This window comes from Bubalus bubalis, chromosome 5 (assembly GCF_019923935.1).
Source record: "Bubalus bubalis isolate 160015118507 breed Murrah chromosome 5, NDDB_SH_1, whole genome shotgun sequence".
Lineage (NCBI taxonomy): Eukaryota > Metazoa > Chordata > Mammalia > Artiodactyla > Bovidae > Bubalus > Bubalus bubalis.
The window spans coordinates 57,128,255-57,142,595 of NC_059161.1; the positions used below are offsets into that span (position 1 = coordinate 57,128,255).

Here is a 14,341-nt window from a genome sequence, read left to right on the forward strand (position 1 = left end):
GAGAAAATGTTAAAAAAAAAAAAAAATCAGTCAGTTTCTACTTTGGAAAAAGCATGTCTATTTTTCAAAAAATGTTTTAATTGATAGGAATTCCAATAAAAAGATTAAATTTTTTCTTGTCATAATGACATCTCAAAAACCTACATAGATTTTACCCTGTTAATTAAAATTTAGCACACACAAAAGAAACTCCCCATACAGAAGACTTTTGCACTAGAAAACAGGTAATTCACATTCTGATAAAGAGCAAAAGACAAGTGCTTTATTATGAGAACTGTTCAAGTAAAATTTCAGTGTGCACCAGTGAAAGTGAATAAAGATTTGCATCATTTTTTTTTTGAATGAACATTAGGTTAAAAGGGGGCTACACAGTTGTTTTTTGTTTTTTTTGTTTCCAAACACCATCCTCTGCTAAGGCAAAAATACACTTCATTTTAGAACACAGCTGTTACAGAAGAAAGCTACATCACAGTACAGTACAGGTCACCCTAGTCTGGAAGCCATCGTGGAATGGCACATCACCTACGCTTAGAGCTTTCTAATGCAGGCTAGAAGGACAGTATTTTGTCACAGCTTTATTTCTCTTTAAACTGATGAAATTGGAATACACTTTCTATTTCTCAGGAGTGTGCAGATGGGGCCCATATGCTGATATTACAGTAATTACAACATTAAATAACATTGCACAGTCAACCTCCAAGGCTAATTCAGTAGAAAATAACAAGTATTAAAATGTACCTTTACTAGTGGTTTTACATCGCATATATCACTAATTATGAAAGAAAAGTAGGCAAATGCCCAATTACAAAGTTGCACATTATAGGCATAATGATGTGGAATAAATACAAGAAATCTGGCAAAATACTAAAACAGGTCACATGGGAACCAACTGAACAACCACATAAGCGTAAATCAATAATATACTATTATAAATAGCATGTTTTGCTCCAAAGTCTCTTATGTAATGACAGATAGTACTATGTCAGGGGTGGATGGAGAGGCTTGAAGGGAGCATGAGGCAAACATTCCCAATGCCCATTAATTCCTGAGGTGGCATTATTTCTTAACTGATGCATTGTTCAACACTGTAAAGATGAGTTTGTGCTATGAAACGGTCGCAATATTATTATATTATACTTTCACAATTAATGTCATGGGATTTGGAAGGCAGCAAACCTAAGTGACACTTTACATGATAATAGCCAGGTAAAATATTGACTCTCTTTAATTTTGCCGCTCCAATTAGTAGTGGGCCAGGAAACACTTTCAAATTCAAAAGAAATTTTATGTAGATTTAACTCCTTCCCCAGGACTTCTTAGTTAGCTCAAGCAAAGCTATTATTATTTTCATGTACTTTATATTTTAAAACCTCTAAGTGCCAACACTGTAAACATTTTGTATCTTCTCAACTAAACCTTGTCTGATAACAAGGATAAGAGCAAAGATAAGCAGAAGTAATTCTGTGTATAACAAAGCTGATCTATTTATCAGCTTCTGGTTCAAATTTAAATATGGTTTAAAAATAACTTTTAAAAGTCCATGCTACAATTGTAAAGACTAGTTTTCTGTGCACTTTTTAAACTCTGGACACAATTTTCAAAATTGCATGATGGAGATAAGAATTTTAAAAACCCACCAGAATGTAAATAACAGAAAGAACATTTTCAACTCAAAGCATCAAACGTACATTTACGTGCAGAAATCTAGACAACTATACAAGTTTTTAAGCAATCATCTGTTTTATTATACAACTCTATAAACAGAAGATGAACAGAAATACACAATATACTTACCTGTACATGTGAACCTACTTTTTTAGCTACAGATATTTATTATAGTTCATACTGACTTTAATTTTATAGTTCATAACTATGTATAACCTTATTGCAATAAGGGCAAATTCTACATGGGGAGATTCACAGGCCAATCACATTAGGCATCACCAGTACATTCAAAAACTGTACCTCATATACGGGTGTATCTTCCCTGATCCTGTAAATTCGAGTGTCTTTACAGCTTAAGCTCATTTGCTATTTTAGATGCAATGTTTTTAAAGGCAATAGACGTCCCGGATATTCGCTTGAAGCGGACCCCGTTGAGGGACAGTCGTGGCAACTTGCAGACTTCCATCTCCCACTGCACGAGGCTATCCTGCCTGGCATCACCATGGACGCAGAAAAGCAAAAACCTCTCTTTCTGTTCATAATCACAGTTATTTGCATCTAACACTTTGCGGATTTCTCTCATCATGTCATTGGGGTCCATTGAACTAGTGGTCTTCATGCTCCACGTGAACCGCAGAGAACGTGGCTTGGAATCTTTACCCTCCTCCTTTTCTCTTTCTTTTGGTTCCCCTGTTGTACTTCTGGAATAAGAGGACAGAGCGAGGAGGGGGAAAAATGAAGACAAAAATTCTTGTCAGCAAAGACATCAAAACACACACAAAATATAAGCAGTCACAACCCAGTGACTAATAAAATGACCCAGTTTGTAGACTACCTTCAAGTAGATACAAAGATCTGTATCATCTTGCTATTACAAAAATCAGATTCCAGGATGCCATCTGTTTTGACTCGTATTAATATCTTCCATTTAAAACAGCTTATTTTCTTAAATATATTTGTTTGTGGGAAATGTTTGCATCCGAAAGCAAACAACTTGATATTTTTCCTCCATATTTGTTTGAAAATGCAGATTCTCCATTTTCTATACATTTATACAAAATGGAGACCACAAGCAAGTTGTTTATAAACACACATTTTTGAAATATTAAGAAAAATTTTCCTTTTTTTCTATTTTTTTTTTTTTTGCATAGGAGGTCTGGGGACCAGAAGAGTAGTCATGGCTACTGTGGGATTATTTGTACCTGATGATGAGGAGAAAGAATGTGGTGTGTGGGGTAACATGCAGGAGTGCAGACATCAGATTTCAATGTTCTGCTAAACATATCCTTAAAATAGTCTACGGGGCTCCTAGTGGCCTATTACACTCCAACTCCCACCCCTAACCCTTCATCTATTATTTTCCTCCTTACTGGCTTCCATACTGTTCTCTGAACATACGGGGTATGTTTTTGCCTTAAGGCTTTTACACAGGCTGTTCTCTCTGCCATAAATGCTTTTCCCTCAGACGGCTGCTCACTTTCTCCATGTGGTCTATAATAACTATGCCTACTCTGGGGCAGCCAATTCCTTACCTTGCTCTATTCTTCCTCTTAGTACTTATCACATTCTTATATACTATTTAGTTCATTTATTGTATGTATCGTCTGTCTTCATCACTAGACTGTAAATTCCAATAGGGCAAGTTTTGTTGGTTTTGTTCACTGATGTATCTCATACATCTAGAACTGTGCTAAGCAAATAGCAAGAGACTGACTTAAATGAGTCAACCTTACTGGATTTTCCTTATCAGAGGTCTCCCCCCATAAATAATATAGTATCAGAAAATCTACTTCAAATAATCAAAGAAAAGTAAAATTAATAATTATTTATGATTCAGAAGATGCTGTAATTAAATTTGTTGAGCAGTTTTGTTACAATTTTAAATTGCTAATCTAACTTGTGTGTGATTTAAAGAAAAAAAAGGATACAATTTTAAAGGAATTTATATTCTACTATATAAATATTTTGTCTGTATATAATTTTACATCAATATTATCATATAATATTCATGTATACATTTATATTTACACATTTTTATGTATTCGTTTACATATCTGTTTTCCTCCTCATTCTTAGATATTTCAACAGACAAACCTCTGCCAACTATGCCAACTTGAGAAAACTGGGAAAAGATTAAGTGTAGAAAATAAATTTCCAAAGACTATCAAGCAACTATGGAGAGCATATCTCAGTGTCTTCTCTATTAATCTCTTTTATTTGTTCACTAAATCTAAGCTATGACATCACAGGTCTCTGGGTGTGTGTGCAGATCCAACCAGAGTCATTCACCAGGACCATATGCACAACATGGGCCATGGGATCAGGGTGCCAGGGCGGGGACGCACCCAGGAGGTCATGTGATTGAACACTCATTTTAAAAACAGAACTGACAACTGGGAAACTTAAATCACTTCTCCTGGTGTAAAGCAAAGACCAGAAATCAGATGTTTTACTCCAAGTCTAGTTTTCTTTCCATTCCATCAAGGAAACCTGGTGACCTTAAGACAATAGGCACATACAAGGTATTTTTCTACCTTTATCTCAAATGCATCACCACCGTTGTAACATTAACTGTACAAAGTGCCTGGACATACTGACATCAACAGTAATAGCTAACACTGACTTAGGAGGAGTACTTACTGTGAAGTGAAGTGAAAGTTGCTCAGTCATGTCCGACTCTTTGCGACCCCATGGACTATACAGTCCGTGGAATTCTCCAGGCCAGAGTGGGTAGCCCCACTGGAGTGGGTAGCTACTGGAGTGGGTAGCCTTTCCCTTCTCCAGGGGATCTTCCCAACCCACGGACTGAACCAAAGTCTTCTGGATTGCAAGTGGATTCTTTACCAGCTAAGCCACAAGGGAAGCCTAGGTACCAGGAATTGTTCTAGGTGCCTAACGTGTGTTAATTACTCATTTACCCCTTACAACAACCCTAGGAGGCAGTCAGAGTGAGGAAGCATGGGCGCCAAGAGTTAAAGTAACTTTCTTAAAGGTATACAGCGAGGTAAGTGGCACAGCATAGCTCACACCCATGAGGTCTGGCTCGAAGCCAGCGCTATTCACCACCATGAATAGGACAGAACCTCACTGTAACAGGTTGGGTCCCACCAGTGCTCCTTACTGCTTCTTCATCTGTAAAATGTCCACCTTTCACTGGGTTGTCATGGGGATTAAATGACCAGCTGGTACCTTACAGATAGTAGGTATCTGATAAGTTTGTTCGACAGCAAAAAAAAAAAAAAAAAAAAGAGAGAGATAGAGAGAGATAGACATGTAGCTACATTAAAAAGATAAATGCATGCAGATTTAAATGCAGCATCAGCAGCCACTTGTGACCTTACATGCTATTAAATGTTTCAAGAGGAAAATTGAGTAGAAAGACAGGATGAGTTGGAAGAAGGGGGCTCAAGACTAAGTGACTCAGCGAGGGAGGGGCTAACCACAAGAGTCTGTATTTATTTAATAGGCAAAAGGAGGCTGAAAATTGTTCTGCCTCCCTCTGGCTCCCTACCTAATCCCAAAAAAGAAACATTTCAACTATTATGACTAAACACATACACAGCACAGTTTGTAAAAAAGACTACATAGGGATGCTCAATAAAGCTTTTCCAAAGCTGACGGTGGTTTTTGATTTTGGCTGCATGGCACGTGGGATCTTAGTTCCCCAACCAGGGACTGAACCTGCGACATGTGCACTGGAAGTGCAGTCTTTACTGAACCATCAGGGTTTCCAAAGCTCATGGTGCCTTGTTTTTCAAGTAATTTTAAAAGAAGAAATTAAACTGAGACTTGTAGCTGGTCAAATATAATCCCTGAATGAAGCCAGGCCTCTGTCCTACTGAGGAACTGCTTGTCAAGGTTCTAAGCTTTATGCGTTACCCCTTCACGCTGGTGTACATTCAAAATAATCAAACGTCTTCGTTTCTTAAACTTCCCATTTATAAATACAACACAAGCACTAACATGTCACTACCGTGGTCCACACCAGTGGCGCCAATGCCCCTCCCTGCCAATCACAAACCCTGGGGGTGGGGCCCAGCCACCCGTTTCATCCAGCCCTCCACCCTATTCTGACTGTGCGCAAGTTTGCGATCCATCACCAAAATGAATACACAAGCAGTATCAAGTGTCAAAAAAGCCATAAAATATGGCAGGGTGAGAGTTTTGAAATGTGGTCCACCAATGAATAGTCCCCTAAAATATATTTCTAACATCACAGCTTCCTATGTATTTGGTTACCTCAATGTTCTGGGTTATTTGATTAATTTTATTTACATCATTTTTGTGAGAAAAGGATCAGTACATTTTAATCTATTAATTCTTCTGCATGTTTAAGACATGTTTTTTAATAGGACAGAAAGGCTATAAGGCATACAGTTCAAAATAATGTTTAGGAAACACAAACAAAGTTAATAATAAATACTAGGCAACATTAGGAGAACCCATACCAATATAAAAACTATAAATGCACATTCTATCTAGTTATTAGTTCTCTCCATGTTCATTCAGTGCTGTAAGTACTTCAAAAGAGCGTCTGCGCACAGGGACCTAGCAGCCAAGGAGTGATAGTGGCTCCTCACCTTGAGGTGTCGGCTCTGCCACTGGCTTCGCCTTCACTTGGATCCCTCAAAACAAAGTGAAGGTTGAGATTTAATGATAAAAGTGAAAAAAATGACCAAGAAAACCTGTATCTAAAATGATTTTAAAATTAACTTGTTGAGCAAATTTCCAGCATGAAAAATCTCTATTACTAGTCAGTCTAATATCATTTATGTTTTTCATCATAACCACACTTGACTATCATTTATTGAGCGTCTACTGGGTATTGTCAGAGAGGACATGCTAAGTGATGGTTTAGGATTTTTACGTAATCTTCCAATTTCCAGCCATGACTTTAAAGTCATAATTTATCTTTTCACTTTTAGTTCAATCTAAGGTTAAAACTATTTAATAATTATCAGCAGCAAGATTTAACTTCATAATGGTTATTAACCATAACTGGAGTAGTCGCTCAATTCAGAAAAATATAAATTAACCTTGCAGTGAGAAATAAAGCTCAGCATATAAGTATTTCTGAAAATAAATACTAGTTTTTAAATATGCAAGTAACTTACTTCAGAAGTTATGCAAATGATTCATGCATATGATAAAATATTACAGCACACCAAACAGCCTATCCAAGCAGATGTGTCTAAAAACATGAATTCAATCTTAAAAGAAACACTGATCTTACCTGGATATCCACCTGTGAAATAAAACCAGAAAAACTCCACTAACTGTTCTTTAGTTGAATGTAATTTGTCATATTCAAAGGTAATTATCTACATAGGAATATCAAGTTATAAACCAGCTGAAATATACTGAGATGACTTGTGATAGCAAAACAGTAAATAGCTGGGAAAAATCAACAACTTGAACCCTTAAGTTAACATTTTCTTAATGTTTTAACCATTCCAGAAACATTATTTATGTAAAATGAATGCAACAGGAATAAAATCAGTACCACTTTCCTCATCCCTCAAATTAATAACAATGTTGTATATCAGCACAACAAGCTCTAAAACTTCAACTGGTTAAAATATGAATGCCTTATATACTTCTCAGGCTCTTTAACTATAGGAATTTCGTGACAAGTGTATTAGGTAAAAACCATTTTTCTATCTGAATTAAAAAGGATAATAAGATGTACTCTCACATTCAAATAGGTTTTCTTAAATTTCTAATAACTGGCAACTTCCTTGGGAAGTATAACAAAAGTTCAAAGCCATTTACACAAACCTATTTTTACTACAGCACACTGAAATCCAACACATTTTTGAGGAGGCTCAAATGAAGTGTGCAGTTTGAGTTACATGTAGATATACTGATAGATACTGAGGGGCAGTCTTTCGACTGGGCAAGAAAGATAATAATGCTGCTGATTCCTACTGCTAAGATAAAATTCCTTTAACAGGAAGGGATCTCTTTTGCACTGGACTTTTCTATGGCTGGCAGACTGCTGCCCAACTGTAAGCATTAGGAATGAAACACACCTTAGGCCCTCCCTACTTCCCTTGCAGCTAACTATTTGCAACTGACTCGTCACATCATTTCCCATATCCTGTTCGTGCCTGCCTGGATGCCACAAGGACACTGACTGGAAGAACTTCTGCTATTTGGCAATGGTTTCAAATAGTGCGTAAGTCGGCTCCAAGCAGCCACGGAAGGAGGCACCTGGGGATAGAGAAGCGCAGCTGGCTGTAACAGCACATGCGGAGCATGCGGCACGGTTCTCCAACATTTACAAGTTTAAAAAAGCCACATACCTTATATATAATCAGCTGAACTAATCAGGGTATTCCCTATGTAAGAACTATGAGGTTTGATATAATCTCCAGTCTACACAACAGGTATACAGAACTCGTCCAAAACAAATCATTCTAAATACTTGGAAATAGAACGTCTATGTCCTCCCCTGATGGATTATTCTAGTGTAAATCACTTTACTTAGAAAGTTCTTTCTTAAGCCCAGAAAACAACTGTTTCATGTGGTCATTCTGGCGTCCAGCTTCTTACTGGCCAAGGAGAACTACTAGCTGGCTTCTTTGTGATAATGGTTTTCAAATACATGAATGATTAACTCTGAACTATTCTGTATCCTTTTTTGCTTAAAGCTTAATAATCCAAATTCCTTTACTTTTTCCCTATAACATCCTATTTTTATCCCCCATCTTTTAAAGGCTTCAGTAGCACATCGACTGAGTTGGTTCCTGAACCTGTGAGGTGTCTTGGCTTGTGAGTTGGGCATGAGCCAGCCCTGCCCCCAGCACATGGGGTGTGGTGTGGATCCCACGGAGGTGTCAGTGTGTCGCTCCATTTCTTCCAGCTTTAGGTAGAGTGAGGTGAGGAAGCCAAAGGGAACACAGAGAAAGGCCGGGCTTGAGCCCAGGACAAGCTTAAGAAGACAAGTGGGAAGGATGATAACTTGACAGTTGAGTTGAGAATATTAAATAAGCCACTGAAAAAGTTATCTAGTTTATTGCCAAGCCTCTAACACCCAAAGCTCAACAGGCTGCAAATGCATAAAGATCAGCTGCATGTCCAGTCTGTCTGTTGCTAAACAGCTCAGTGGGTTCATCCCTGGGATGGAAATTCATTCTTGCCTGTCTTCCTGCATTAAGTCATCTGAAGCAGAATGAGATGGCCCCACCTCGAGCCACAAAATGCTACCCTTATGGCACTGTTGTGAACACAAATATATTTGTAAAGCCAAAGCTGTTCATAGAGTGACAAGTGACCTCGGAGCAGAACTGAGCATTTTTTCTCTTCTCTAACCAAATCCAGAATTAATTAAAATATGTTAAAAGTCAAGACATTAAAAAACCCTATTGGACTTCCCTGGTGGTAAGTGGATAAGAATTCACTTGCCAATGCAAGGGACATGGGCTCAGTCCCCGGCCTGGGAAAATTTCACATGCCTTGGAGCAACTAAGCTGTTGCACCACAACTAACAAGCCCCAACTCTACAGCCCACGAGCTACAGCTATTGAGCCTACTCGCTGCAACTACTAAAGCCCAGGTGCCCTAGAGCCTGTGCTCTGCAAGAGAAGCCACTGCAGGGAGAAGCCCGCACACCGCAAAGAAGAGTCGTCCCCACTAGCCCCAACTAGAGAAAGCCTGCACAAAGGACCCATCATAGCAAAAAAAAAACACAACACCCTCTAATTTCTGACAAACAACAGCAAACAACCTCCTCCCTCGCTTCTTTCTCTCTGCCCCCTCAAACCCTCCACTAAATGACAATGTTCAAAGGGGAATAAGGGCATGGTGGAACCTGAGAAACTTTCACACTAGCACCCCCCACAGGCTGGCTCTGAGCACTCTTATTCTCTCAACCTTGTCCTCTCTTTCAGGACCTGTTTCCTTCAGAGCACTTATCAGAATGTTTAATAACTTTCTTTACTTTTTAAACTGTCTTCCACATTATTCATCTACTCATGGGATAAACAGCCACTGAATGCTACACCACACGTCAGAGAAGCATTCACTCTTCGGCAGGAGATTCAGCATAGAACAGAGCAAGGCCCTCACAGAGAGTGTCTTCTCCTTAGGAGAGACACATGACGAACAATTAAGTCAAGGAAATCCACTATTTCACGTAGTATCAAGTGCTGTGGAGAAAAATAAAGCAGGAAGAGGGAGTGTTGGGAGGAAGAGGTGGTGATGTTCAACAGTGGGTGGAGGAAGACCTCCCTGAGGAAGTGACAGCCCAGTAAAGACCTGAATGAGGTGTAGAAGCCAGCCACACAGGTGTCAGGGGAGTACGAAATCCTGAACGGGTATGCCTGGTGCGCTCAAGGACAGTCGGGGGCCCTGAAAGGCTGGCGGGGAAAGGAGAGGAGTGGAGAAGATGGAGTCAGAGCAGGAAAGGGTGGCCAGACTACAGAGGCCACTGGGAGGGCTCTGAATTGTATTCTGAGACAAAAAGCAAGCTGAGGATTTTACATCAAGGACTTATATTGCTGAGGACAGAACAGGACAAGGGCAGAAGCTAGGGTACCTGTGAGGAGGTGGAAGACATACAGTGACTGAGACCGTGGAGGCAGTGCTGGGAGGGCTGGACGCCGCTAAATCCTGGAAATGCTGTGAAGGCAGCACCAAAACAACTGCTCACGGAATGACATGTGGGATGAAGAGAGGAGGAGGAGGCAAGGATAATCCAGGCCCAGGGTCCGCAGCAACCGGAAGGACGGTGTCGCCATGACCTAAAACGGCACAGGCTGAGGGAGGCACAGGTTTGGGGAATAGAAGCAAGGGCTGAATCCTGGACAGGTTCTGTTGGTGTCTATTTCACAACCAGGTGGAGAGGCCGAGTAGACAATTGGATACAAGATTGTCCTTCAGAAGAGCGGTCTGGCTTAAAAATATAAACTGAGACTGTTAACATATGATGGAATTTAATGGCATGGGCCTGAATGAGATCACCAAGAGTAAGGAAAACCAGATAAGACAATGAGTCCAAAAATCACGCCCTGAGGCAGGCAGGTCAGGGAAGGGCAGGGGGACCTAAAAGAACCAGCAAAGGAGCCTCAGAAGGGACAGGGGGCCCAAGAAGGCAGAAGGCCAAGGGAGGAAAAGGTTTCAGCAGTAAGGGGGGGAGGGTCACAAGACATTCAGGAACTGGCAGGAAAGGAGGGGCTGTAGCAACAGCACCTGGATGAGAGCCTGGCCCACGGGAGGCGTCCACCTTTGCTGAACGCCTACGTGACAATCTTCCATCCTAACCTCCCAATGATGATCTCTAAGGCATGTTCCGGCTCTGACAGCTGGTCCTGACTTCTTGTCCAGTGTTCCTTAGTATGTTTCTCTCTCTGATCTAAATTTTATTGCAAATAGAAATATTTTGCATGATACTTCATGTATAATTAGTAATCAGGCATTAAACTCAAAATCTATTTTCCTTCACCTTAAAATCAATTCTGGCTTAACCATAAGAAAGTACTGTTTTTAAAAATGGATTTAAATTGCCAGTCAAATGCCAACTACTGATAATCTAACTGGTGCCCCACAGAGGGTCACCCAGCACTTTCCACGGTCGTGGTGACTGCTGGGGAGCTTTCAGGTCTTTATCACTGTGGTGTCGTAACCGCCCAAATGGTACAAAATCACTGTCTGATATGGTTAGAAACTGACTTTGCATGAGGGTATTTAAAGTTACAAATGCAGCTGCGTGATCTTGGCAAACCAATCCATGAATAGAGTCTATATACAGTTCCACAAAAAGGGAAGAGACCATAGACACTGCTTCTCTTTTCTACACCCACTCTCTGAAACCCTAGGAACACTAAAAACATTGAAAATTAAGTATTTAAGTAATATTTTTTATAGTAAGTATAATACTTTCTTACCCATAACTTCTTATTTGCTCAAATAACTACCGAGTGCAGAGATTTAACTTCTTCCCTAGTGGGAGCCCTCAGGGCCTCGCCCACACGTCTCTTTCCATTCAGGGCTCATTCTGTACTGTGGCCCGTGGCAGACAGTCTGCTCCTTTTGGGGCGGAATCTTGAGGGCACAGATGCTGTCTCTTCATTTTTGAAACCTGCTCAGCACTGAGCACAAAGCTTTGTACATACAGGACTTTCATGGGCCTTTAGCAGGACCTGATAGTGGACTAAACTTACAATAACCTGCACCACGTCTGGCACTCGTAGAATCAACGGGTATTATATACTTATGTTACTTTTTAGAAAGGAGTAAAATTTCACAGTATTACTGAATTAGATTACTACACTTGTATTCCTTTTGTGTTTACTGTGTTCTGATGTTAAGATTTTATGATGTTAAATTACGTAAGGAATATCTGTGACTCCAGCACATAATAGGTTTTCTATAAGACAGAATAAAAGGGGGACTTACATGTGTATGTGTGTCATTAGTGAGCGATTTAAAAGTATTCTTAAGTACCATCTGAAGGACAAATGTAGTCACATTTAATTCCTTTTTCTAAACAGAGGCTTTTAAGTAGGGAACATTTTTTGTTAGAACACACATTTTTTTATGTCAAGTTATGTTCCTCCCGCTGTATTTTACAGAATTTTAAATTTCTCATTTTGTTCTTTTTTTTTTCTTAAGGAAGAAGACTATGTCCTCCATGATCTTTTTCTTCAAGTTTCTGTAAAAAGAGCATGTCTTAATGAAATGTCATAAACCCATTTTGGAAAAAAATCACTGTAGAGGTGAAAGGAAAAAAAAAAAAAAAAGCAAACATCCGTTACTCCCTAAAGGAAACAAAACAGTGCGTTGGTACTGACCTGCGGACGAATTTGGACGTTATTTTGCTTATTATACCAGTGGACGTGCCCCTCCTGGCGTGCGCGAAGGCCCCCGGCTCGTGGGACGGGGAGGCGGGCGGCCCGTTGTAGGCGGCGCTGCGGCGCTCGCGCAGCTGCTCCCCGTGGAAGGTGCTGCGGCTGGAGCTGCCGCGGGGGAAGCGGGTGCGGTCGGGCGTCGAGGCGCTAATACTGTGAGCAGATGGCGACGCAGCAGGCACGCGCTGGGTTGTGCTGCTGAGACACAGGAAGATGCGTTACACAGGGTAACCACGGAGAACAGTTTTGCTCATGCTAAAAACTGTTAGAAAGTTGCCATGGCTACTTTTAATCGGCCCTGTTCTATTCGTTCTGGTGACAGATGTGATGCCTGTGTTCACTGTAATTACTGAGACACTATCATTTCGGACTAAATGCCTTTTATAAAAATTTCGTTACTGAAGATTAAGAAAGGACTGAAACAATTTCTCCATCTCTCTCTTTTTTTTTTTTTTGATATTCTTTCTCAAGCCTTCATCAAGCATAGTAGAAAAGCTTTTGCGTACCTATATAAAAATAATATGTATGATACATATATTTTTAAAAACCTATTGAATTTTTGCCTAACTAAAAAATTTATATTTTGATTCAATTTCTTTGACTTAGTATGAATAGAATGCTAGATTTCTAATTTAAAAAATAGATAACACAACAAGCAACAAACATTTATTGAATAGCAGAAGAAACTATAGCCAGTATCTTGTAATAACCTATAATGGAAAATAATTTCAAAATTAATATGTGTAAATGGATCACACTAAACTGTGGAAAATTCTGAAAGAGATGGGAATACCAGACCACCTCACCTGCCTCTTGAGAAACCTATATGCAGGTAAGGAAGCCACAGTTAGAACTGGACATGGAACAACAGACTGGTTCCAAATAGGAAAAGGAGTACCTCAAGGCTGTATATTGTCACCCTGCTTATTTAACTTATATGCAGAGTACATCATGAGAAACGCTGGGCTGGAAGAAGCACAAGCTGGAATCAAGATTGCCGGGAGAAATATCAATAACCTCAGATATGCAGATGGCACCACCCTTATGGCAGAAAGTGAAGAGGAACTCAAAAGCCTCTTGATGAAAGTGAAAAAGGAGAGTGAAAAAGTTGGCTTAAAGCTCAACATTCAGAAAATGAAGATCATGGCATCCGGTCCCATCACTTCATGGGAAATAGATGGGGAAACAGTGGAAACAGTGTCAGACTTTATTTTTCTGGGCTCCAAAATCCCTGCAGATGGTGACTGCAGCCATGAAATTAAAAGACACTTACTCCTTGGAAGGAAAGTTATGACCAACCTAGATAGCATGTTCAAAAGCAGAGACATTACTTTGCCAACAAAGGTTCATCTAGTCAAGGCTATGGTTTTTCCTGTGGTCATGTATGGATGTGAGAGTTGGACTGTGAAGAAAGCTGAGCGCCGAAGAATTGATGCTTTTGAACTGTGGTGTTGGAGAAGACTCTTGAGAGTCCCTTGGACCGCAAGGAGATCCAACCAGTCCATTCTGAAGGAGATCAGCCCTGGGATTTCTTTGGAAGGAATGATGCTAAAGCTGAAACTCCAGTACTTTGGCCACCTCATGTGAAGAGTTGACTCACCGGAAAAAGACTGATGCTGGGAGGGATTTGGGGCAGGAGGAGAAGGGGATGACAGAGGATGAGATGGCTGAATGGCATCACTGACTCGATGGACGTGAGTCTGAGTGAACTCCGGGAGTTGGTGATGGACAGGGAGGCCTGGCGTGCTGCGATTCATGGGGTTGCAAAGAGTCGGACACGACTGAGCGACTGATCTGATCATATATATATTCCTGATACTGCAATT

At 40.2% G+C, this 14,341-nt stretch overlaps 1 protein-coding gene across 4 annotated transcripts in view; it reads right to left on the reverse strand.

Moving 5' to 3' along the window:
- Positions 1 to 240: 240 nt before the first annotated feature.
- MARK1 (microtubule affinity regulating kinase 1) overlaps positions 241 to 14,341 on the reverse strand; it is a 140,945-nt gene continuing 126,844 nt past the window's right edge. The window contains exons 16-18 of one of the 4 annotated variants that reach the window (XM_025286081.3): positions 12,459 to 12,710; positions 6,246 to 6,290; positions 241 to 2,366 (exon numbers count right to left, since the gene is read on the reverse strand). In XM_025286081.3, the coding sequence (XP_025141866.2) occupies positions 2,012 to 2,366; positions 6,246 to 6,290; positions 12,459 to 12,710 (652 nt within the window). In that variant the 3' untranslated portion in view covers positions 241 to 2,011. Of the gene's footprint in view, positions 2,367 to 6,245; positions 6,291 to 12,458; positions 12,714 to 14,341 lie in introns of all 4 variants that reach the window. The other 3 variants (XM_025286080.3, XM_025286082.3, XM_025286083.3) reach the window with 3 other exon arrangements.